The 26,696-nt window shown below is 36.6% G+C and overlaps 1 protein-coding gene across 1 annotated transcript; it reads right to left on the minus strand.

Moving 5' to 3' along the window:
* Positions 1–290: 290 nt before the first annotated feature.
* LOC149193152 (uncharacterized) lies at positions 291–26,250 on the minus strand. The gene is made up of 4 exons (XM_089407226.1): positions 25,586–26,250; positions 23,804–25,417; positions 23,222–23,639; positions 291–626 (listed from the first exon to the last, which is right to left on the minus strand). Exons 1-4 carry the CDS (start codon positions 26,248–26,250, stop codon positions 291–293), a joined length of 3,033 nt encoding a protein of 1,010 aa, XP_089263352.1.
* Between the last annotated feature and the right edge of the window lie 446 nt (positions 26,251–26,696).

A 26,696-nucleotide genomic window follows, 5' to 3' on the forward strand; every position in this document is an offset into this window, starting at 1 on the left:
TCGAACACCTCTTATGACTCTGTCATATGTTTTGATGCTCCACTATCCACATAACATGCAACCTCGTCGATGGTACTTTGTGAGAAATTAGAGATCAAAGCAAAATTCTCCTCCTCCAACCTCTTGGAGAAAGTATCTGTCTCGACAGAAGTGGCGACACTTGCGACCTACTTCCCTTTCTTCTTCTCATTATCTCCCTTCTTCTTCATTGAACATCTTATCAAAAAATAATCCATCTCGCCACAGTTGAAACACTTAATCTTACTCAAGCCATTTTGCTTACCCTTTATTCATGTTGCAAGTGCCACATCATCACCTGAAGCCCTCATTTTCAGATGAAGACCCTTATTTCGCAACTCTTCTTGAACGAAGTCGTCCCATAACTTGTTCCAATATGCCAGCTTCTCTCTGGCAACGATCCCCTTGATGAAGGGATTCCATTCCTTGGTGAACCCTTTCAAAGCAATCCTTACCATCTTAAAATCTGAAACAGTCTCTGCAACAATGACAAGCTCATCTTTGACTTGACACAACTTCATTAGATATGAAGTCACACCTTCACCTAGTATCATCTTGGTGGCCTTCAACTTATCTTGTAATACTAAAACCCGATTCTTGTTCTTACTCTGGAACAAAATTTGAAGACTGTGTTCTCCCTGGATAAATGAGGTATTAAAGAGTCCTTTACACCATTTAAGATGATCAATTTCACCTTCGTATCCAACTCCTTGTATACTTCCAGCGCCTTAGGTTCAGTTGGCTTCTTGATTGCTTTCTCGGAAAATTCCTAGATCTTGTTGACATGTTTGACCAACTTGAGCCTTTCCTTCCATGGACTATAGTTGGACAACCCTAAGTTCCAACTTGTCCTCATACTGGAGACCAACCTGCAACTTCGACATTGTTGTGAGCCCTTCACCAACAATGCGACCAAATCCCTCTTATGTTGTACTTCGTTGTGTACACTCTGATTCATTGGCCCTTCAAAGTAGCTCTGATATCGTGTTGTTTCTCCATGATACTGGTGTCTAGGATAGAATCTTAAATCACTGACGCTACCAAACCAAGTATCACAACAAGTTTACTTTGCACATCAAAATATAAATAACTGTAAATCTACTAGTGCAAAAAAGATACACAATTTTTTTTTTTTTTTTTTTTTTAATATATACAATAACCCAACTTCATTATATTAATTCAACTGAATAATGCAACAATCTAGGGTTCCCATACCAGGGATAATGGCCCTCATGCATCCACTAGTACAAGAATACAAAATACAAGATACACTAACGACCTAGTTGATGTAGCATGCAATCACAACTGCTATGTTGTATATTGTACATTGTGGGTCCTTCACTTCCATTCTGCAATACTTGCCTCTATTAATGCACCAGGTCCTCTAGGCCATTGAACTCGGCTCTCCAATCTTCCCTTTAGCTTATCATAAGTCCATATACAATCAACACACAAGGTCTTCACGCTCACTAGCTGCTCCTTCGTCCTTCAAGGCAACAACACTTTGAGACTTCTGCACACTTCTACTCCTCGATTATTTTGGGACTTTTCTTTCCACTATAGTCTTCTTGCATTGCTCTAATGAAGACTAACATAGGGCAAGAGGGCTGCCACCTATTATCATCGAATGTCACTTCTCCAACAATGAACATGGGCTATACCAAACTGCTCCTGGCGGGCCAAACGTTGAGCTCCTCAATCCCTACCTCCTCTAGCAGCCACCTTAGTTCGTCAAGGTCCTACTTTAGGCTACTTGGTCCACTCTCATGCTGCCCTCCAATAGACCTCAAGTGACAAACACAAATTCTCTCCTAGGACTTCTCATCCACTAGCATGCAATCTCAACATAAATACATCAACAACACATACTTGCATTCATGAAAGTGTTTTTGCTCCTCACTGCAAGTTTGATCACTCAGTAGGGCTTGCTGGCATGCTGCCACAACACCCTTTTCACACTTATCGAACCTTCTCAACTATTGTGGCCTCCCTCCAAATAATGCTACTCTAATTCACTGTTGTGCAAGGCTTGTTTCTAGCCCACAATCATGAGTTACAACCCACCTGCTTCAAGGAACTCAGGCCTGCAACCTACCTGAGTTGTTCCTCAACCATTCGCCCCCTTGTCCAAGGATATTTAGGGTTGTGGCCCACCTGTAACCTACTTCTAGGAGAGATATACCACCACAAACAAGCTGAAAACACCACCCAAACTTCCCTCAAAAAATGTGGCAACCACCTATAGCTCCTTGGCATTTCAAGAGACAAATAACCACATACAAAACAATCTCAATCACTTCTTCTAGCCTCCTATAACTCGATTGCATCAGAGATGTATTACACGTGAGAGGATACACTTGGATGCGATGAAATAACCTCACACTCTCCTCAATTTATATTTAACTCATGTGGCTCCATCACACCCTAATTTGGTACACCTAATACTCAAGTCGACTTGATTTGTATGCTAAAGTAACCTACAACCACAGAGAAAAATTCATATCTCCACTTCTAGAACTCAAATTTCGATGATTTTCGCTGCCCCTTTCTCCTCTAAGGGCCTCTAACACCTCCATGTGTCAAATCATCAAAATGTATTATGGTTCCACATCCACCTTCTTGGTTCCAAGCCCACAAAGCCATTTGTGGCACTGCAACCTCCAAACCCTGAATCTTAGGGCTTGGAGTGCCTCCCAAGCTACAAACCTCAACATGTTCTACTTGGTGAAACAAAGTCAGCAATATTGTGAAGTTACCGATTCCACTGGGTGGACCAGCTAACCGTGATAAAAAAAAATTAAAAAAAATTCACACAATTTATTTTAAAATAAGACGAAAAATTAAGAATTGAAAAAAATAAAAGCTCATTATTTTTTGCAATGTGTATCATCATTACTATGGTTGTTTTGAAGACCCTATGTATATTCAAGTATACTTAAATAGAGTATTAAAGTTAAAACTATATTCAAAACAACAACAAAAACCTAATTTAATATTTCATTAGATTTATATCCAAAATCTCAAACAATTTAATAAAAACAAATAAAAAAGTATGTTATGAAAATGTGTAAATTTATGTTTTTACTTGATTATTATATAGAATAGAATAGGAAGAGTTGTATTTATGTAAATGAAGATCTTTTTATATTATATAGAATTAAGAATAATACTAAAATTTACTTATAACTTCCATGTATGGATGTTTTTTATTGAAAATATACTTGTGTAAGTATTTATCAAGTTAATTTTAAGTAACTATATAGAAGTAAGTGTAATATGCAGTGTTGCTACTTAGTACCTACTTCTTATAAAAAAAAGTAATTGTTAGCAAAAGTTATTGTATTTAAGATAAAAATTCCCCTCATGCCCATGCATAAAGATATTAATTTTTTCTAATTACTAAAACTTGTGATTTGCAAAGGTTCCATTTTGTATGTGAGATTATAATAGTTTAGATCTTTTTCAACTTTTGAATTTAAGCTTTACTTCAGAATATTAAAACAAAATTTCAAAATATTAAAACAAATAAAATTGTTGAAGTTTTTAAGTAGGAAGAATTTTATAGTTGAATTCACGAAGTTAAGATTCAATAAGTGTTTAGTTAAAAAATGAAATTTTTGTTTTGCATTAAAATCATTTATAAAAAAAATTTCCATAGAAAATGACATTGATTGGCTTTTGTTTGTTGTCTATATTCTCAAATAACTAATGCATCTACAAATGCTTATAAATATTTACCTTGCATTATTTGAGAACTTAATATTTCAAGGCCTTATATGACTCATGTTGAAGAGTCTAGGGCAAGTGAAGTTAATGATATTCTTCTTTCATGATAACTATTTGTGAGGTATGTTAACTTTTCTTCTTACCACAATCTTCATTTTTTATTATTAGAGTGTGCCTTCTTAGTTCATCAAATAGCTACCAAAAACAAAGAGACAAGAACACATGATGTTGTCTTTCTGCCAGGGCCAAAACCTCTCCCTCTAGGAGAGGAAAATCTGTACAAAATTTTTCTTATAGAGATTCCAATTGATGAATACCAAGACCATGACCCTTGACCTATCAAGCCACTCCAAGACCAAGACACCAATCCTCTTCTTTGTCACTGTTGAGATCATCATCATTGAGGCCATCACTACTGCACCACCGAGATCTTCATTACTGTTGCAACATCATTGCACTTTCACCGAGGTCTTCACCATACCACCGAGATCTTCATGAGGTTTGCACCTAGATCCACCGAGATCATGACTGTTTCACCATAGTTGCACCTTCATTGAGATCATAACCTTGTGACAGTGTCTCCATTAAGATTGAGATCATATCTATGCTTAAGATCATGACTGCAGAGTGTGTTACTATGGGACCTTCTCCATCCAAATTCTGTCGAGATTGTGTATGCTACTGTGGGATCCTTGAGATCCTTGTCATCACTGCTATGCCGATATTTGTGACTGTGTTTTCTTCCTACACCGAGACCTTCATGATACTGCCTAGTATGTTGAGACAAAGTGTTCCCTTCTTGCGACGAGACCCTTCTCATTATACCTATGCCGAGACTGTAACTATTTCAGTGACACCCATTTGAAATTACAGTGACGTTGTCCATCCGAAGTCTGAACCTTACTTTCATGTGAAGAAACTCAGTCCTATACCCATCTGAACTTACAAAGGAATCTGAGTTCCTGCACCTCCGAAGTTGCAGAGATACTTGTCTGAATTTCTATCCTTCTTTGGTGACACTAGCTGGGTATATATAGTGGTTAGTTTCCCATATTTAGTTAATGTGTCAGTGAACCGTTGTGTCTCTTTTTTGAGCCGACATGATTGTGTTTTATCTTGCTTGAAGGCCGACTTCATTAAGGGTGATTGTGCTTGTCTTCGGAGGGCTTCTAGACTTTTCTATAGACTTGTGTACATTACACATAAGCTCAAAAAGACCATGGCATTGAATCTTTAAAGCAAATCCTAAGGCTCTTAATGGGAGCCACTAAATAAATAAACCTCTTTCTCATGAAACCGATGCAACAAGACATACTAATAAATTCATTTTCTTGTTTACAAAAATCATAATTACAATGTCATGAAGATCAAACCTAATTACACTTTTTTGAACACTCTCTCTTAACTAGGGAGGTATTCATAATGGTACTTGGTCATTTTCAATCTGAACAATTTCTCATAAGAAGAATCGGATCGGTAACCCATCTGTATAGCATCATAGTAACCAACATTGTTTCAACAACAAGGCCTTGATTGAAAACTCTATCTCTCATCAGATCATAGCACAATGTTGGCGAGACCAGTGACTATAAACACCACCATCATTGTCTCTCAAGGTACATACCCACCCGAGTGTTCACTGAGTATGACCTTCTAGGACTATTTTGATCTTGGGATCTTAGCCCTCAAAGAATATCGATCCTCTTGCCTACTCTTGCCTTGGATGCCTTACACATCCTCAAAGAGTATCAGATGCCATATGTTTATCCAATCCTCCATTCTTTCTTCCAAAGTGAAGACAATAATGTTGTGTCTATCTCTCCCTCTCAACTGAGGAAGATATTCCCAAGCTCCCTCTGATTAGGAACTTGCCCTAGCTCCCTTTTAATCAGGAACTTATCAGAGCTCCCTCTTAGCTAGGGACTCTTTTATACATCAACAACTCCTTCATGGGTCCTTCAGCTGTTTGATCAACGTTTCTCCTTGATGTCATGAAATTCAATTGAGATTCTTCCTTGTAGGGAAAAAACCATCGATCACTTTCCTCCTTAGTTCGTCATGCCATTCCTTTCTTCATGGAAAGTGGCTTTGTTCATATTTGGAACTTTCATTATATTACTACTTCTTTATCATCATGCTTCTTCCATCCACCACATGAATTCTAGTTGTACTTGCATTTACAACTCTTGTTTGAGTAGCCCTGCATGAACTTATCTAGATATTATTCAAGAAATTAAGACATTATATTAAATCAAATCATACCTTACGAGATGGATCTTCATCATGACATCTTTATGTAGGTTTCAGCATCCTACATACTTGTTGACACATCTCCCAAAGATATCCATTGTCAAGAGTCTCCATCTTTTTCCATTAGAGTCTTCATATATTTCCGGGAGATTTCCTAGTAAAGTCTTCTTGGTCTTTTGGATGTTGATAACCTTTATTAGAGTTGCATATCTCACGATTTCTTCCTTCTTCACACATTCTATTCCTAGGTGCGTTCAATCGGACTTTCTTAATTGTGGTCAACCACCTCATACTTCATATGAGGACATATTATGTTGATTTCATCTAGTATTTCTTATGCCTTCCTACATCCTTTCAAAGGAGGAGATCCTGTTCTTCTTGGTCATGCTTCTTAAGATAGAAGTAATGATCCATGTTACCTGCAACCATATGACATGACATTATAATATTAAACACAAGTATAATAACTTTAGGTCATCTAGGCTTATTTCAACAACTTCCTTGATTGAAGTGTCTTCAACCCCTTGATCTATTTCTTCTCTTACGTCACCATAACATCATCCATGAAATACACAAGTTGGAGTTCTTGATGAAACACTTGCTTCCTCTCTAGATTAGTGAACCCTTCGATGATAATTCCATCAGAGAATCTTGAGGATCTTGTATATCTTCATCTGACAGATGTTTCCTTTTGGTCTTGATGTATGATGAACCTTGTCCTGGATGACTTCTTCCTTTCCTGCAATGTTCACTTAGGTTCCCAAGAGTTACGTCCTTCATGTTTGATTGTCATAGATTTTGTCCTTCATGATTCCCATGGTGACGTCATGTGTTATAATGATTCCATGATGCTACAATGCATCTTATTATCTTGGTCATTTATATAACACAATATTTAGGAGCTTATGATAGGACTCTTTTGCGAGGGATACCATCTTACTCATAGTAGAGATTTGTTACTCCCTCTTTCCTTGGCCTCTTTTCTTCAGCGTCTTCCATCTTTCCAATGATATGAGCTTCTTTCTATAGCATTGAATCTTAGCTATACTTGTTTTGTCTTGCTTTAGGACCAAACTTGCATTTCCTTTCTGCAGATGTTTGAGTTCTTTTAACCTTCAATACTTTTGCCATTGACTTGTATTTCTCTATTTAGCATAGAGACCATAAGTTGTCGAATGAGGTAACTTTCTTGATTATTTGTTAGTGCATTATGAATCAATGATGGTTATCTTCCTCCTAGATCTTGTAGACAGGAACTTATGAAGATATCCTACATCCTTTGATACCCTTTACTTTCATGTAGATCATATTTCATGTGACCTTCCTCATTGCATCTTCAGAGAGTAAGTTTTTCTTTTATGTCTCCAATATTGCTATATGACGGCATCTTTCATAAGTATCCCTTTCCATGAATTCAGAGGAGACTTGTGGATGTGTTCAATGACTTCAACTACTTAGAGAACTATGTCTACCCTTCTTCTTCATGCAAGGAATCTTGATGACCCATCCAACCTATAGATGTCCTTTCAATCATGAAGTCATTTAACCAACCTTGATTGTAGAATGAAAAGATACTTACTTGTCATGTGAAGATGAAATCTTCACCTTGATTTCTTTGATGATGGTTGAAGAATATATATTAGAGCTTCTTCTTGGATGACTTTCTTACAAATGAGAGAGCCTTTCCTCAATAGAAAAGGTTGCTCCTTTTGATGAGGATGATTTGTTGTTTCCTTGGATGATCTTCTTCTAAGACAAGGAGATGATCCCTTGAAGATGTTCCATGCCTTATTACCTTCAATTTGCCTTCTTTTGTAGTTTAGATCAAGACTGCTTCTAGGATTTTCACCTTCTTACAGATGATGTAGTCTTCGATTTTGAGATCCTTTGAGCTTCATTGCTTTGTAGACATCTTGATGAGAGCCTTGGTGGCATTTTGATGGTGACTGTAGAGACAAAATATATTGTTGTTGTAGATTGTCTCCTTGATTGCATAGAAAAAAACCCTTGTTGATGTACACTGTTGTTGTGGACTTAATCCTTCAATTTTTTCAAAGCCTTTCAACTTGCTTTGATGCCGTTCTTGAAGCTGATCCTTGAATGTCTCTTTTTTCTGCCCTTCCTTTGACTTCAACACCTTAGCTTTGATTCTGCGTTGAAGAATCTAGGGCAAGTGAAGTTAATGAGATTTTTATTGCATGATAACTATTTGTGAGGTATGTTAACTTTTTTTCTTAGCACAATCTTCATTTGTTATTATTAGAGTGTGTCTTCTTAGTTCATCAAATAGCTATCAAAAACAAAGAGACAAGAAATCACGATGTTGGCTTTTTGCCAGGGCCAAAACTCTCCCTCTTGGAGAGGAAAACCCACACCAAATTCTTCTTATAGAGATTCCAATTGACGAATACCAAGACCATAGTGACCCTTGACCTATCAAGCCACTCCAAGACCAAGACACCAATCCTCTTCCTTGTCATTGCTAAGATCATCATCATTGAGACCATCACTATTGCACCATGAGATCTTCATTACTGCTGCAACATCATTGCACTTTCACTGAGGTCTTCACCATACTACTGAGATCTCCATGAGGTATGCACCTAGATCCACTGAGATCATGATTCTTTCACCATAGTTGCACCTTCATTGATATCATAACCTTGTGACAATGTCTCCATTAAGATTGAGATCATATCTATGCTTAAGATCATGACTGCATAGTGTGTTACTATGGGACCTTCTCCATCTAAATTATGTCGAGACTGTGTATGCTACTGTGGGATCCATGAGATCCTTGTCATCACTGTTATATCGAGATTTGTGATTGTGTTTTCTTCCTACACCAAGACCTTCATGATATTGTCTAGTATGTTGAGACAGAGTGTTCCCTTCTTGCACCGAGACCCTTATCATTATACCTATGCCGAGACTGTAACCATTTCAGTGGCACCCATCCGAAATTACAGTGATGTTGTCCATCCGAAGTCTAAACCTTACTGTCATGCGAAGAAACTCAGTCTTGTACCCATCCGAAATTATAGAGGAATCCGAGTTCCTGCACCTCCGAAGTTGCAGAGATACTTGTTCGAATTTATGTCCTTTTGTGGTGACCCTAGCTGGGTATATATAGTGGTTAGTCTCCCATATTTAGCCGATGTGTCAGTGAACCGTTGTGTCTCCTTTTTGAGTCGATATGATTGTGTTTTATCTTTCTTGAAGGCCAACTTCATTAAGGGTGATTGTGCTTGTCTTTGGAGGGATTCTAGACTTTTCTATAGACTTGTATACATTACACATAGGCTCAAGAAGAGCATGACATTGACTCTTTAAAATAAATCCTAAGGCTCTCAATGGGAGCCACTAAATAAATAAACCTCTTGCTCATGAAACCCATGCAGCAAGGCATAATAATAAATTCATTTTCTTGTTTACAAAAATCATAATTACAATGTCATGAAGACCAAACCTATTTACACTTTCTTCAACAACTCATACACAAGTTGCCTATTAAATCTAGCTAGCTATTAAAGGTAGGTAAAAATGTTAAAAAGAAAAACATTAAATAATATTAAAGGAACACATAATTAATTATGAAAATGCATGTTGACTTAGGGGCATACCAAAGAGCTATAAAGATTTATAATGGAGGGGACATTATTTTTTCTTATCAATATATTATATTATTTGGACATATGTTGTTAGTAAAGGAATAATTAAGTTTTAGGTATTTTATATTTTTATGAAAAAACAATGGAAAAATATTTATAGGTATTGGAAGACTTTAAGTTATTAATAGATTAGATAGACAATAAATGTAAAATTGAGACTATATCAATTTATAAAAGTAAAAAACAATTTCAATGAGTTTTTTCATATATATATATATATATATATATATATATCAACTCAAATGTTGATCATTTATCTAATGAAGTTGTATTAACGTAGGAAGAGACTCAAATGCGGTAAGAGTTTAGAGGGAGAACTTAGATTTCATTTTCAAAAATATCTCTATATTGATATAGGAAGTGATAGAATATGAAAAATGTGTTTGCTGGATTTTTTTATAGTTGCTACAATAGTATTGCAGTCCTAGTAGTAAGGCTTAAAAAATATTTTGTTAAAGATTCCCATTATAACTTAGGAATATTCTATTTAAGTAGTGATATAATAATTTTAGATGTTTCTATTTTTTTCCCAAGGAAAAAACACAACTTTATTCATAATGAACAAAATTACATATTGAAGATGCTAAATAACATATGCATAATAAGCAAATCTTGACTTCTAGGATCTATAGAATCTCATTAAAGAGCTAAAACTAAACCACTCTTTTCTACGTTTTTATTTTTCCACTTTTCACCAACCACCAGTGTTGGGTGTGGATGATACAATAGTCATTTGATTCTCTTTTACATTTACTAGGATTTCTTTATCAGAATCCAAACCTTCTGACGCATGGATTCGTTTGGTACCACTTACTTCTTTTTCAGGTGTAATCTTCTCACTCTGTTACTGTGGAACGAAAGACATTGGAACTAAAGCAGAATTATGCTCGACCTCATCCTTTTGCGAGGTGTTATAGAATTTATGATCATTGATGTTTGAGGTGTTTTCTGGGGTGTCTGCGTCTTCTGCTTCTGCTTCCTGAGGTTTTGAAAATTGCCAACCTTTTGGCTTTTGTGGTTGTCTCTTTTTTCTTTTGGGGTATTTTTTAACTTGTGGACATGCACTTTGAAGATGTCTTGTTTGAAGACATGTACGACAACAAAATGTCGTATTCTCATAATCGAGAGGTTGTGTCCACTGTAGATTATTGTGGAACAACAAGATGCGATCAGGTAAACCTTTGCTAAGGTCTACTTCAACACAGATTCTGGCAAATGTAAAAATGCCTTTTGAGACTCGATCTGCATCAACCTTTAAAAATTTCCCCAAGGAATTCCCAATTCCTTCTAATACTTTGTGGTGCCAAAAATGCAATGGTATATTATGTATCCTGACCCATACAGGCATTTTGGATACCACCATGGTGGTTGTGTTAAATCCCAGAAACCAAGGTATCATGAAGAGCCTACATTGCCCCAAAACCATGGTCCCTTGTTTAATACATAATCCTTATCTTTTACTGTATCAAACTTGACAATAAAAAAACCTTTAGAACATAGATGGATATCACAGTTTGGTGTCCAAGTAGAGAAAATCCATTGATGAAGAGCCTCCGATTTGGGCTAGAATCCATTAAATCTACATATAACTACTCTTGTATGGAAATCTGCATAAAGCTCGTTTACCTCAGCCAAAGTGACTGTCAAAGTTGGCACCTGGGACTTTTGCTCCACGATATAGGGCTCAGGTAGATTTGGGATTTGTTTTGGGTTGGTTTGGGGCTCCACCTTCCCTTTCACTGCGTCCTTGAATGAAGCTGGTCCTTTTGAGCTAGATCCATAGCACCCTCCAAGAAGTCTTGTGTTGAGGATGATGGTCGCATCGGGATCAATGACATAGTCCTGCGGTGTGAGGTCCTCCCTCAGTGATTTCCTTACATAAATCAAAATTTGAAAACTTGTTGGTATACCTAGTTGTTCTTGAATCTCTTGCTTGAGAGTTTGTATCCGCATCCCATTCTAGATCCTCATACAAATAGATTTCCCTCTCAATGTTCTAATAAATATTTGGATCGGGGCTCCTTCACGTGGTTCTGGGTATCGTGTTTCACGATCCGACTTTTTGAAGATCATTGCCAGTTTGTCATCTGAAGTCTTTGCACAAGCTTGATAGATGTCCTCTACTTCCATATCTGCAGTATGATTATTATTTGTGCACCTCTATGACAGACTTGGGCTTATACCAAGCAGATCTATAATAATTGAAATTTCAGAGATTTAAATCTTAGCCCGATCTAGATATACATAGGGAAATAACCTTGCAGGAATAAGATTGAGAACTCCAAATTTAAGATATCTTGCGATCCATTGATTCTGATATATAGATCTGTGTGCTCATACATTTGTTTGTGCACCCCATGATCACGTTCTAGGGGGACTGATTCAGATCTACGAAAACCAGTCAACGCGTGGGGAGGGAGATCTAGTGTTATGTTGTACCAAAATGCCTCTTGTAACTTACCCGCGTTTGTCAACCTTCTGCATTTCCATATATACTCGTCCGCTACTCTGTTGCAAAAGGGCATCCAGATCCCTTCAACGACGACCCATATCCAATCATCCCCATACCGAGCCATCTATGGATGCCCATTGCTTCACCAGATCTTCAATACGCAGATCAATCCGCTCCCTTAAGGTGATCATGCACATCATGGTTGTCCCTTTGGTTTCGTAGTTGAGGGCGGGAGTCCTGTTGATTCTGGCCATCACTCTTCCTACCTTCCACATAAAGGATTCACTACCCCCATATGATACAATAATCGTGATCATATAATTTAGATCTTAAATGTTTTTTTTATATTAAGTAGATTATATATGTTAATATTATATGTAAAGTAATTTCACATTTATATATAGATATTAAACCACCAAAAAATTATCATAAAATAAAAATGTAATTGTTAAATTTTTTCAAAAAACTTGAGTAAACTTTGTGAATTATTTTCAAAAGTTACATATTAATTAAAAGTCAAACATGAGTTTGAGACACTTACCTAGAAATGATTTTTCCATAAATATTGAGATTTGATGTGTGTACTATTATAACACTCAGTGACATATAATTTATTATTATTATTATTATTTTAAATAATAAAATTTTCATAAATATTGAGATTTGATATTTGTACTGTTTTTCATAAATATTGAAATTTGATGTGTGTATTATTGTGACACTTGGTGACATAGATTTTTATTTTGATTTTTGATTTTTAAAATAAATTCTATTTATGACAAATTCTATTTATAACCCCATTAAATTCACAACAAATAACCAACCTGCCATTAGGCATTAAATGCACAATGACGGCCCTTCCACCATACATCTCCATTCTATGTGCATAGTGACGCAACCTCCCTCATGGATATTTCAGGGACCTCTAGTAACTGACATTTCAACGACCTCTATTAACTGACAGGTCTATTTTCCTGCAATTGTACGACTCCAGAGGTTTCTTCACAGATATGCCTTCAATGCTATCTCCCTGCCCAAAAATTCAAATGCTCGTTCCCCACCAAGAATTTCATAACAAAAGGGTTGGTTAGGACAATCTTGAAATGAGCCCATGGCGCACAACAGACTACGCCTATTGCAAATGCTAAACACACGACATAAACTCCATGGCATCAAGCTACCTTCCATTGATGTTGTGTGCTCTGCTCTCTAGACGTTTAACACTTCTCAGCACCACAGTTGCGTGATACTATTGTTACTTCAGACGACTCCTACACACCAACGAGACTACAATAATTTGCAACACACTCTCGTCTTGAGTTCGCGTTAATGCGAGGCAGATTGCAATGTCTTTAGAACTATAATATCAGCGACGACTTCAATGAATTGAGCTTGTGGCAACAACTTTATATTCTCCTATTGTGATGGAAGAGGGGGTCACTAGTTATTTATTCCATGGGAGTAGCTGGTTGTGCACTGGATTCCAATTAATAGATGTATAGTGTAGTATTTATATTTTGAAAATTTCATTATGTAGCGATATGTGTATAATAAGTGTTAGAGCTATAGAGTGTAAGAGTTGTATCTGTTTAGGGTTAGGGAAATTGAGTTTGTTATCTCGACTTGTAAGTAAATGCATTGTTCTCACTCAGACCATTTGCTGAAATTGAAATGACATTTTACAATGACTAGAGATAAAATAATACATACAAAAATGAAGAAAGCTGCAAGAACTTGCATCTTTCCAAGTCCATTGTCATTTTATCCCTAGGGTTAGATCCTTGTGTACTTGAAACTGTCACAACTATTTGTAAAAGATATAAACTTCTGATTTGATACTTGGAGAATGGAATAATGGCATTGTAGCATTCACTATGTTAATGTTAATTTGATGTGGCTATAACTATAGTCTCTATGTTAACTTTATGTTTATTTGATGTGATAAATAATATGAATGACTATGGTTTGGTTTATAATTTTGTTTTTACTAAAATGAATATTGTCAAGCTAAAAAAATTAGTTATATCGATGGGCAGTAATTTTTGTTGATATTTTAAATGATATTTCAACTGTGGAATATAAATATGTTTTTGTTACTAATGCACTTGCTTATTGTCTGCATGATAAGTATCAAAACTTTTATTCTATTATATATGTTACATTGTCCAATTTAAAAAAAAATCATAAAATATAAGTAAATTATATATATATATAGTTTATGTTACCATGTTAGGGATAATTATTATAACTTATCAATATCATATAACTTATTATAACTTATTAGATATGTTGATATTACATTTTTTAAATTAATTAATTTCTATGTATAATATTATGAATATTTGAGGATAGTTAATGGAGATGAAATCTCTACCACCTACTTAATAATTAATGAAAAGTAAATTAAAATGATTAAAAAACTTATTTTAAGATATGTTCATAAATAAACTGTGATTATTATTATTTTGTCTTTTACTCAATATTAAATATTTTGTATTAGCAATTATGTATTTTTGGATTTGAAGTTTAAATTTTATTGTTATTATTATTATTATCCATATCCATTTTTAAGGTCACGAACCAAATTGGTGTATGATACCCCCTTGTTTCGGATAAGGGACCTACGAAGGCATACATACTCTACCTCCTCTGATTTTGACCCTGTGACCTCTTAGGTGGAAACGCATGCTCTTAACCATTAGACCCACTCAAAATGTATAACCATTGTGCATTCATATTATTAGTGGACATTTAAGACTATCCAATGCATTGTTGCTCCATTCAAAATCAACTATTAATAAAAGAGTCAAAATGTAAAATAATAGTACTTGAAATGTTATAACAATAAGAATTTTTTAATTACTTTATGTAATATATAAACATTTTATTATTAATTTTATTTTAAACCAATGGTTGACATTGAAATAATTTAGTTAAAATGAGCATTGAGATATTTTGTTTATGGTTTACATTCTTGAGATTAAAGTTTTTTTTAATATATATTTTCAATTTATTTGAATATTATTTTCAATTATTTCTTCTCTTTACACATTGAAAAATGTTTCAGCGTTTTGTAAAGTTGATATTAAAATAAACTAGTTAATATGAATACTAAAATTATTTATTTAGGTATCCCATTGAAATATGAAAAAATAAATAATATCAACTTTATTTGTTTTTTGTTTTAAAAGTTAATATAAATTTATCTTATGTCATATGGACATGAAAATATTTTATTTATAATTTAGAGTGAGAGTAAAATATTTTTAGCATATCTCCTTTGTATAGGGTTGTAATATCAACAACAAATAAAGTAAGCATAGTTAGAATAGGAATACCTTTTATAATATTTTCAATTAAAACTAAATAAATGTGTTTTATTATTATTATTATAGATGACATTATTTTTTAACTTAAGGAATATTTTATTTTTTATTTTAAAATGAATATGTATCAATTCCAGATTGAACACAGACCACATTACACATCGTCATACTAGGTTATAGAATGAGTCTCTAGGCTCAATATATTACTATACAATATAAAGAAGTATTTTTCATCTTCTACTCTTTATGAAATATAGACAACTTAATTGCTTATCTTTGGTAGATACATGTTAAGAATAGAAGCCATGTCTAGAACATAAAGAATTGTATCATAAAATTTATCGAAATTTTACATGTTTAAATTATAAAAGTAACCACTTTCATATATATATATATATAGAAAAATTACATGTTTAAATTATAAAAATGACAACTTATATATATATATATATATATATATATATATAGAGAGAGAGAGAGAGAGAGAGAGAGAGAGAGAGATACACGATGAAAAAAAAATATAAAAATAAAGGTATTTTAATACTTTAATTTTATATGATGTTCAAGACATGAGGGTTCAAAACTAGGGTTTTGAAGATGGCTTTTGAGGTGACCACACTATGATGGACCAATAGATTGGCGCTCTGTTGTGTAGCGTTCCCTACAACTCCCCATTTGATAGGTTCTTTCGATAAAGATGTGAGTGTCTTTGGGTTTGATTTGCATTTCAAAGAAAATACATATTTTTTTAGAGGGTGAGATCTAGGGTTTTGAAGATAGGGTTTAAGGAAGTCAAGCCTATTAGGGAAGAAGGGATCTGTGTCTTGTTGTTTAGCATCCCCCACAACTCTCCATTCGATAGCTTCTTCCAGTAAGGATGGGAGTGTCTTTTGGTTCACTTTGCATTGAGTTAAAGATATTATCATGAAAACAATTGCTTCTTTTTGCTTAGGTATATGTTTTTCTTATGAACTTGTGATGGATCTATTTGCTTGAGGCGTCAGAGGATCTAATAGTTCCATTAGCCTCCTAGTTCCACTAACCGTAGCTCTCTATCATTTAAATCCTTAGGCGAGAGCGAAGGTTGAGTCAAGTGGAAGAGCAAAAAAGGTTGGTGGGTTTGATGTTGGGAACATGGCGGTTTCATGTTTCTTTGGTTGCCCAATTTTTGGGGAGACATCCTTATCTATTCATTACAAAACCCTCATTTCAGATTTGTTATAGAATGGATGGAAAGAGGGTGGAAAATACATTCAATTTAGAGTGAATGGGTTTCAAATATCCGTCAAAACTCTCAGGGGGCATTCCATCTAGATCTAGGTGTATGAGGAACAAAATCACAAAGCAAATTCTTGAACAACATCTAGGAATCCTGATAGCTCTACAATGCCTCATCTACAAAGGAAAACAACTACATGATAATCTACAATTGAATTTTTATGGCATATCCTAGGACTCTACATTGTTTCTAGTGTTGAGATTGCATGGTGGCATCGTAGGTTCTAAAGCCCTAGTTGCTACAACATCATATAAGGATGCAACAAATGGAAAGGGGCCAATTCAAATGGAAAAACCATCCTCCATCCCAGGGTCATACATTGTGGATAAGGTCAAAGATATGTCATCCTTGGATATCAAAAACCAACAAGAAAATCATCTCTTTTATTTCCTTCATTCAAGGGATATTGTTTATAGATTTAATGGGTTTTGGCCAAAAAAAATGTATTGCATTAATGGATTTTCACAACCTAGACAAGAAACTATGACATCCATCTCTACTCCAAGGGATTTTTCATTGTCTAGTTAATACCTAGGAGTACCTTGACAAATTTTTGAACGAAGGACTCTAGTTCTAAAGAAGAACAAGTATTTTCATAACCCCATGGTTTCCAGAATTTGGCCCCACAACAATGGTGGTCACAAGGATGCCAATATGGGTGTTACTTCCAAAGTTGTCTCTCCCTTTTCGGCATCACAATGTTTTGGAAGATGTAGGAAATACTCTGGGCATTTTTAGAAAAAAAAAGGTAATGAGAAAATCTAGTAAGGATTAGTTGCTTTTGCTCAAATATATGTTGAAATAGGATTAATAAAAGGCCTTCCCGATCGCATAATGCTTAAACTTGGAACATTTTAATGTATCCAAATTATAAAATATGAAAACACAGTGTTTAGATGTAGCACATGCTTTCAAACATGACACCTGCAGGATTCTTGTACATATGCCAAGAAACCCCCAAGGAAGAAAAATGGGCAAGCCCACAATATAAAAAGTTGGAAACACTTTGATCCTGCATGTTCAGAGGACGAAGAATAGGAGGCCACTCCTACTCAAGACAATAAGAATACCTAGAATATTGAAGGCTCCTCTCAGCCAACACAAATAAATAATATTTTGAGATGAAATACGAATTTGGTTTTACTAGTCTATTGGTTTTCCCAAAATATGGGATAGGGGGCACAAAGAGAGCACATGAACCCGAAATTTATAATTCTAAAAAAGAATAACCCCTTGAGGTGACTAGGATGAAATTAGTAGTAGTGCTTGTTGACTCATCCATAGGGAGTTAGAAGAAGGTTCAAAAAGAGAAGGAGAAAGAAAGAGAAAAATAATGATCATTATAATTATTGATGTAGATATTCATGTTCATTCTCCTGAGATTGATGAAGTAATACAACAGGTTTGTTCTCTTGAGCTTGATGAACATATTTAGCAGTTTTCAAATGACCAAGAAAGGGAGGAAGATAGTAGATCAATTTGTTCTTCATGTCATTCATTTTCTCAGTTTTTGTCTCATGAAGAAACTTATGAAAATTATATCTATGAAATTGCATGCAGTGAAATCATTCATGATGATAATCGTCCAAATTTGCAAGAAAACAATGAAGAAGAACATATTGTTTTAGACCCCTTGAATGATGCAAAAAGTATTCATGATTTTTCATATTTGGAATTGACAAGTTCATAAATTTTTAAAGGTCAAGATAATACTCTTGTTGAAATATATGAAGACTTATTTATGAATATTCCTGTCATACAAGATGTGTCTATTTCAATTGAAGATTCTCAGATCCATACAAATCTTGTTTCTAATAAGGATGAGAGGAGGAGTGAACAGGCTATTATTTCTTCATTTGAGAATGGTGTTGAATTTCAGAACATAAAACAAGAAGTAGTTGGAAATGAAGAATGTCCTTTTCTTTTGGGTTATCAAGAAAATATAGTTCTTTATGTTCTTGAAGCTTCTTTTGCTAGTTTATTGGAAACATCAGTGCAAGCAGATTTTGTGTTGTCTATGAACCATGGGATTTGGCTTCAATTGGATTTTGAGTTGCCATTTCTTAAATCTTATTGCCTGCTCAAGGAAAGTGTGAGAAAAATTTAGTCAGTAGCCTTGTGCTTCACTGGCTACATTGGAAAGAGGTGATTACCTAGTGTACATTGTTTCAACATATGCAAGATTCCATTGTACATACCGTGTTACTTTCAACATTGCAAGTGTGGGTCATTGGCATTGAGATTTGAAGCCCGAGGTGAAGGCCATAAGATTTCAGTGATTTGCTGCCATAAATAAGCCAATTTGTCCAGTAAGAGTCTGTCAGTCATCAATTATTTTCAGTCAGTCCAGTCAGTAAATTTTTCCAGTTTGATAGTCTGTATATCGGTTTTATACATGGTTTCCATTGCCTAATGGATAGGCATATGGTCTACGATGTCATTCTTGGCACCTCACATGGAGGCTTCCATCCCCAATGGAGCCAATGTTAGAGTAGATTAATTTATTAGTTGAAGGTCTTTGAACTATTATTTTTCTACCTTGGAGGGGGTTAAATTCATAAATGTTTTCACTATCATAAATTTGACCTGTTACTGTCTAGAGAGTCATGATGAGTTTGATCATCACCTTGATCCTTAAAGTCATTCATGGGAAGGGGTGTCTCAGCATTGCAAGTTGCTATAACAAACTTCTGAGTCAGGATATTGAGTGTTGATAGGGTGTCTACAGTTAAAGGAATGGTGTCAAAGCAGTGTAGTCATTAATGTTCCAATTTGTTCCTTATTTAGACATCATATTTTTCCCTTCTTCCCATCCCCTTATTCCCTTGTCATCTCAAGATTCCCCTATTCCTAAACATTCATATTATCCTTATTCCTTATTTCAAGCCTAAACTCCCCACCCCCATTTTATCCTAAGTATAAATCCCTAGGCCTAAATTCCTTCAACATCATTTCCATGATAAGTGAACATCATTCAAATATTCCCTACACCCTAATCATTTCCCATACTCCCTACACTCATGCCAAGCATGGAGGGCTTCTACACTCTGCAACACAATTTCCTCTGAAATTTATTGTTTTAGCCACCATTTTGCAGAACGGTTTATGACCAAATGGAGCCAAATTTAAAGAAATTGAAAGAGGTTTTTCGCAAGAACAGGTCAAAAAACAATAATGTCTTCTAGTTTATACACAGGTATCACAGATTGAGAGATTTGATTGCATCTTCAAAGCCAATTTTTCGAACTGCGCAAATACTTTGTTTTAAGCCATTGTTTTGTAGAATATTTGTTGGGAAGCTGGTAAAGAATTTAGAGAAATGGAGAGAGGTTTATCTTCAAAAAACTATCATCTATAATAACCTCCTTCATTTTTTACACAGTTATTAATTTTTGGGAGATATGTCCCATTGAAAATCCACAACGTAGGCACTACGCACTCCATGCCCACACTACTATACTCATGCTGGAGAGAAGCCACTTGTCAGGTTTTCAAGAGGATGACATGGAGTATATGTGGCAACCATCTCACTTCCTCGACAACCCACCACGTGCAAGTTTGAGAAGCCCAAAGTTTTGGATGTTGTGTAGCTACTACATGGCCTTTTGCATACTTAGAAAGCAACTTTGTGCTTTTTACTATTTTACTTCATGTTGATCATGTTCAGAGATATGTTGATTTTCTATTAAAAAAAAAAAAACAAAACAAAACAAAACAAACTTAAAAAAACTTTCATGTTTTATGCTTTTGAGGAAAAGTATTTGCAAAAACAACTGTCTTCCTCCTTTCAGTTTTGAGATCGATCTTCTGTTGGATCAAATGTGCATTGAATTTAGACTTGATGTTATCCTATGTATGAACTATATATTTGGTTAATGAATATGGAAAAGGTTGTTGATGGTTTCATTATTGTTGGGGAAACTATTGTAGTTTGTTGTTTTGATTTGTGTTAATGTACATGCTTGAATGTTGAAGAGATTCCAGTGGAGTTGCAAAGATACTTAGGGTATCGATGTTTCAGATATTGTTTCTTCTTAGTTATATATTATCCTTGTTGTGTAATCTTCTTAAACTGATTTGAAGGTGTATGGAATCGTTACATTTGAATTCATTTCATATGCTCATGTCTAGTTGTGCCAAATATTTCAATTTGCAAATGGAATATGTATGCCCTTGATAATTTTGTGTTTTCTTTCTTGATAGTCATTTATCTAAGTTGCAATAATGAACTGTTAGTTATTCTGCTATTTCTGACGAATGTTTTGATATCCCCATCTTCACTATACTACAATTTGTCGTTCAATCCGAAAGCCATATTAATTGAGCCTCTGTGTTAGGCCCTATACTACTAGTGTAACCCCTTATTGTTATTAGTACAACCCCCTTATTATATTGTTGTACCCATGTAGTCCCCATATTGTTACTATTGTGTTGTCCCAACCAAACTCCCCACCTGACAATGTCTTCCGCCTGGATCGACCCGTTGAAACGTGCCTTAAGGCCAAAAACAGGGGCAATGCCCCATCTCCGCCCCACAGAATAAGTAAAATAACATTGTGAGACGTGGCACGTCGTACAATTTTGCTATAACTATTTCTCTACGAAGTTTCAAAAGCTAAAAAGAAACCCATTTGAGAAGAAAAATGTAAGAGTGTTGATTGGTTTGGGTAGTACCCATAATTTTATTGATTGTAAGATAGCAAAGGAATTTAATTGCTTCCTATATCCAGCACTGGAGTGTCAAGTGATGGTTGCAAGTGGAGGAACCATAAATTGCTCTGGAAAGTGCCATAATATCAAGCTATCCATGGGAGAATATGTATTGAATAGCCCAATGCTTTCCATTCCAATGGGTGGTGCTGATGTTTTACTAGGAGTCCAATGGCTACAATCTTTGGGTACGATAACTTTTAATTTTCAAGAACTTTTCTTGAAATTTTTTTGGGAAGGAAAGGAAGTTGAATTGAGGGGTATCGAAGGAAAACCTGGAAAGATAATCAACTCTAACAGCATGACAAAGCTTCTAAATAAAGAACAACGAGGTGTAATTGCACAATTATGTTCACTAGAGGATCCCACATCGAAATCATGTATTTCTCCAAATCTCCAAAATGTTTTGGACAATCATTCCAAGGTATTTGAGACTCCCAAAGGCCTCCCACCTATTTGTGATCATGATCATGATATTCATTTGATTCCACAAAGTGTTCCTCCAAACATCAGGCCTTACATATATCCATATGCCCAAAGGACTGGGAAGTCATTCAAAAGTTGCAGAAGATCCCGGTTCAAACAGTATTGCAAAAACTTGACAAGGAAGGAAAAATCATATTAGAGCCTGAAACAGTCACAGAATCGAGAAATTGAAAGCTACGAAATAGATCAATTTTAGAGTATCTCATCAAGTGGAAGAACTTACCGGATGAAGATTCCACATGGGAGGACAAGAATTTATACAGAAGCATCAAGAACTACTCACGCGTTGAGGACAACACTTTTTGAAGAAGAGGGGCATGTTAGGCCCCTATACTACTAGTGTAACCCATTATTGTTTTTTTTTGACATTAACGGGTATTGATTTTATTTATGGCGGCAAACTGCCTGCCGCTAGCATTACATTTCAGCTTGTCATAAGAAGAGAATTCAGAAACTGTTCTGTCAAACTAACGCCGAGAACAGGAAAAACACAACAGGCGATTCATTACAGAAGCAATGGATGTTTCGTTAAGAGAAGAATCCGCATTGATGAAGGAGCTGCCCGGCTTTGATCGCTGTATCGCCCGAGGTCGACGGATTTCTTTGGACAAACCCTGAACCAGCTAGCAGAGGTGAATCGAACTTAAGTGAATCCTCGTTTTCTTTGGAGGATATACAGGTGACATGAGGATCTTCTTCGCACAGTAATGCATTTCTTGAAACTACAGAACGAGTGCCTCCATTAGGGATTGAAAAGCTTTGAGGGTGTTCAGATATGAGAGGAAATCAAAGTTCGGGTAAGAGAGCAGGGTAGGTTCCGGTCAGGATCTGAGATAACTATAGAGGAGTTTTGAATCCGCAAGAGAAGATTTGACAGGAGATAGGTGTATTGAAAAGAGGGTTGTCTGACCTGAAATCGATACTTTATAAAGCTTTGAAATTACCCTGAGGGAGGGATCCGAGAAACAGAGGAGGGTGGAGCAACGAAATAACCATTGGATCAGAAACAGCAGATCGAACAGCATAAAGCTTATGGAATAGGACAGAAGGATTCCCTCGAATTAACCACCAGTGCTCTTCGGTTGCAGAGGGAGCCAAGATTGGCCTCCAAATCTGCTTGAGAGTTGAGCCCCCTTAATATGTGATAGAAGGATATTTTCCTGAACTTGGGCAGTAAGAGTTGAATTTTTTTGAAAACAGTGGCTAAATGGATCTGATGAGGAGTCTTCTGAGAGGATATTGCCTGGATGATGAGCCTAGAGTCTCCAAAAACACAGAGAGAGAGGATGTTTCGATTAATTGCCAGGTTCAGCCCTTGCCACAGTGCTAGAGCTTCTGCTCTATTGTTGGTTTCGATGCCTAGGCCCCAATGGAATCGCAACTCTGTTGAACCTCCAGGTTTCAAAAGAACCCCACCACTGCCTGCCACCCCAGGGTTTCCTTTAGAAGCCCCATCAAAGAACAAACAGTATTCATCTAAGGATGATCTCCACTTTATAAACTCCTGTTCCTCAAGTCTGATCTCCCAGTTGGCATGGAAAGGAGCAGAAGGTGTGGATCTTTCGTTCAGATTCGGTACCAGTTCTTGGAGCCATTGCTCCTCTTCTTTGACCAACTTCAATTCATTCCTGGAAGTAGAATTGACATCCAAAGCCTCGCCTAGCAGAGCTTTGATTTTGGAAACTACCCGTGTAGGATTGCAGCTTTCTCCTCTGAAAATCCTATTATTTATCTCCAACCACAGCTTCCAGCATATAAACTTAGGGATCCACATCCAGCTTATTTTGAGAAGACTTTTTTTTTAAGGCAAAAGGGAGGAAGAATGATCCAGGTTCGGAATAGATTAGAGATGATTTCTGGAAGAACAAAATTTGCGTGGTTTAACCTCAGAACTCCCTTCCATACTACCTGGGCAAAAGGGCAGAGCAACAGCAGATGATTGACATTTTCTTCAGCAGCCAAGCAAAGGGGGCATCTAGAGGGCCCTTCCATCCCTCTTCTTCTCAAATTGTCTCTGGTGAGAATGCTATTGTGCGCAACAATCCAACAGAAAAAGTCAATTTTGGGGAGAGAGGGGAAATCCCATATGAATTTCCATATAGCTGGGTTAGGAGGAGCATAAGGGACAGCCAGAATACTTTTGTAACCTTCGGCAGCTGTGTAAGAGCCTGAGAGGGAGCCCCAGCCTCTTTTGTCTTTAGAGTTGGCCTTTGAGGGAGACTTGCCTTGAAGCAGATCCAGAAGAAGTGAAGCTTCCCCTTGCAACATATGAGGAATCTCTCCTAAATTCCAACAATCCCAGAGCCTATCCGGATCGTTCTTCCAGGTGGAAATGTCCCACAAGGTGTGCAAGTTGGAGGACTGAAGCCAAGCCCTGATATTTGCAAGCCCCTCCACTTGAATCAAAGGTTGGTCTCCCATTATTAAATCTTCCCAGATTTTAATTTTTCTCCCATTACCTGGGATCCAGTAAAGTTGCTGGCTGAACTGCTCCATAGCATGACTGCAGAGATTGAAGATCGGAGATCCTTTTAAGGTTCTTGGAGGCTTATCCAAGCATCTCAAGCGTTTCCCTTGGTAGTATTTCTTCCAGATGACTCTTTTGCTCCAACTAGATTTACCGGAAACTAAATTCCACAAGATCTTGGTTCCCAAAGCAAGGTTTTGAGCAGCCAAGTTACGCAGATGGAGGCCGCCTTCCAGAAGAGGTTTCTTGATGGTCTCCCAGTTCACTAAATGGATCCTTCTGTCGTTGTTGTTCCCACCTTCCCATAAAAATCTTCTCAACAAACTGTCCATTTTGCTGAGAAAGGATTTGGGGGCGAGGAGAACTGAGTTTTGATAAAGCGGCATACTTATAAGGACTGACTTCATCAGGATGACTTTCCCTGCATTATTCAACCATGAGGCACCCCAAGCTTGGATTCTGTTCTTTAACTTGTCGAGCAGCGGCATCCAATGGGCCAGTTTGGGTTTGGTTTTGAAGATTGGAATCCCGAGATATTTAAAAGACTCCCAATTACGATTTCCATCCATTTCTAAAAGCCTTGCAATGTCAGACAGCTCCTTAATCGTGCAGTTCCAGCCATAGATTGAGCATTTCCGATAGTTAATTTTGCTTCCTGAGATCGATTTGTAAATGTCCAGCTCCTTCTTGAAGGATCTGGCAGAGATAAGGCTGGCTCCTCCAAGCAGCAAAGTGTCATCTGCGAACTGTGCATGATTGATATCCTTCACCCTCTGAGTCGTTCTAAGGCCAGGAAGAATTTGAATCTTCTGATTGTGATCAAGCTGGAAACTGAGGACCGAGGCCTGAATAGCATAAAGGAGAGGAGACAAGGGACAGCCTTGTCTGAGGCCTCTAGAGGCTTGGAAGAAGTCAGTTGAGCGGCCATTGACCAGAGGTGCGATCCATGGAATACAGGCATTTACCCAGTTTATGAAGGCGGATGAGAAACCTAGATTCTTCATTACATTGATCAAAAAATCATGTCTTACCCTATCGAAAGCATTAGCCAGATCGAGCTTAATAACCATACCTTTCTCTTTTCTTTGGCAACTTGAATGGACAACTTCTTGCACCAGCACAATGTTGTCCAAAATCTTTCTTCCTTTTATGAATCCGCCTTGATTTTCAGGGATGATGGAAGGCAAGATATTCTTTAACCTGTTGGCAATTATTTTGGAGACCAGCTTGTAGCTAGAGTTGCACAATGAGATGGGCCTAAATCTGCTAAAGTCGGAAGCGCCTTTCTCCTTTGGGATCAATGCTAGAAATGCCAAATTGATGCCACCACCCAGCTTTGCACAATTCTGGGATTTTCTAACCATTCTCAGTAAATCTTTTTTGATTGTCGGCCAGCAGGCCAAGAAAAACCTGACAGTGAACCCATCAGGACCTGGGGCTTTATCAGGCTCCATAGAATCCAGAATATGCTTAATTTCGTCCAAGCTGATCGGAGCAGTCAGCATGTCGTTGTCCGAATCCTTAACGCTAATGGGAATTAAATCCATCGGATAGGCCTGGGGATCTATAGGGTTTTCTTCAGGAGCCGAATAAAGATCTTTGAAGAAAGAATAAGCAACTCTCTTGATGCCATCAAAATCCTTTATAACTGTGTTTTGGTATTGTATCTCAGAAACTGTTTTGAAGTGTTTTCTGGCTTCGGCTTGCTTGTGAAAGAAGCTGGTGTTCCTATCTCCGGCCTTTAACCATAAATTTCTAGATTTCTGTCTCCAAAATTCTTCCTCCTCCCTGCTAGATTTGTGAACCTTTTTTTGCAGCTCAACTTCTTTTTGAAGGAGATTTTGAGTTACAGGACTATTCTCCATTGCTGTTTGATGGGCAGCAAGGTTGTTGAGAGATTCTTTTCTTTTGGCAGAGGGTGTTTCCAATCTTTTTGCCCACTCCTTAAGACTTCTTTTTAAAACTCTAATTTTCTCTTCCCACACATAGAAAGGGGACCCATGGACAGGCCTATTCCAGGCATCTGAAACTACATCTTGAAATCCTTCTTGCTAAATCCACAGAGGGCTGAACCTGAATGGAATGGGGCCTAAATTACCATCCATTGAAAGCTCAAGGAGGATGGGCTTGTGATCAGAAATGAGATTTGGAAGAATTTTAGAAGTGGCCATTAGACCGCAAGTCAGGAAGGATGAATGGACAAGGAATCTGTCCAAACGGGCAGCTATATGATTTGGGGCTAATCTTTTGTTAGACCAGGTGAATTTGCCTGAAGTAGGTTTTATATCCTCCAGGTCCCAGCCCAGCATAA

Source organism: Pinus tabuliformis, chromosome 2_2, assembly GCF_031772625.1.
Source record: "Pinus tabuliformis cultivar Carrire ecotype Pingquan chromosome 2_2, CPIR1, whole genome shotgun sequence".
In the NCBI taxonomy this organism is placed as follows: Eukaryota; Viridiplantae; Streptophyta; class Pinopsida; order Pinales; family Pinaceae; genus Pinus; species Pinus tabuliformis.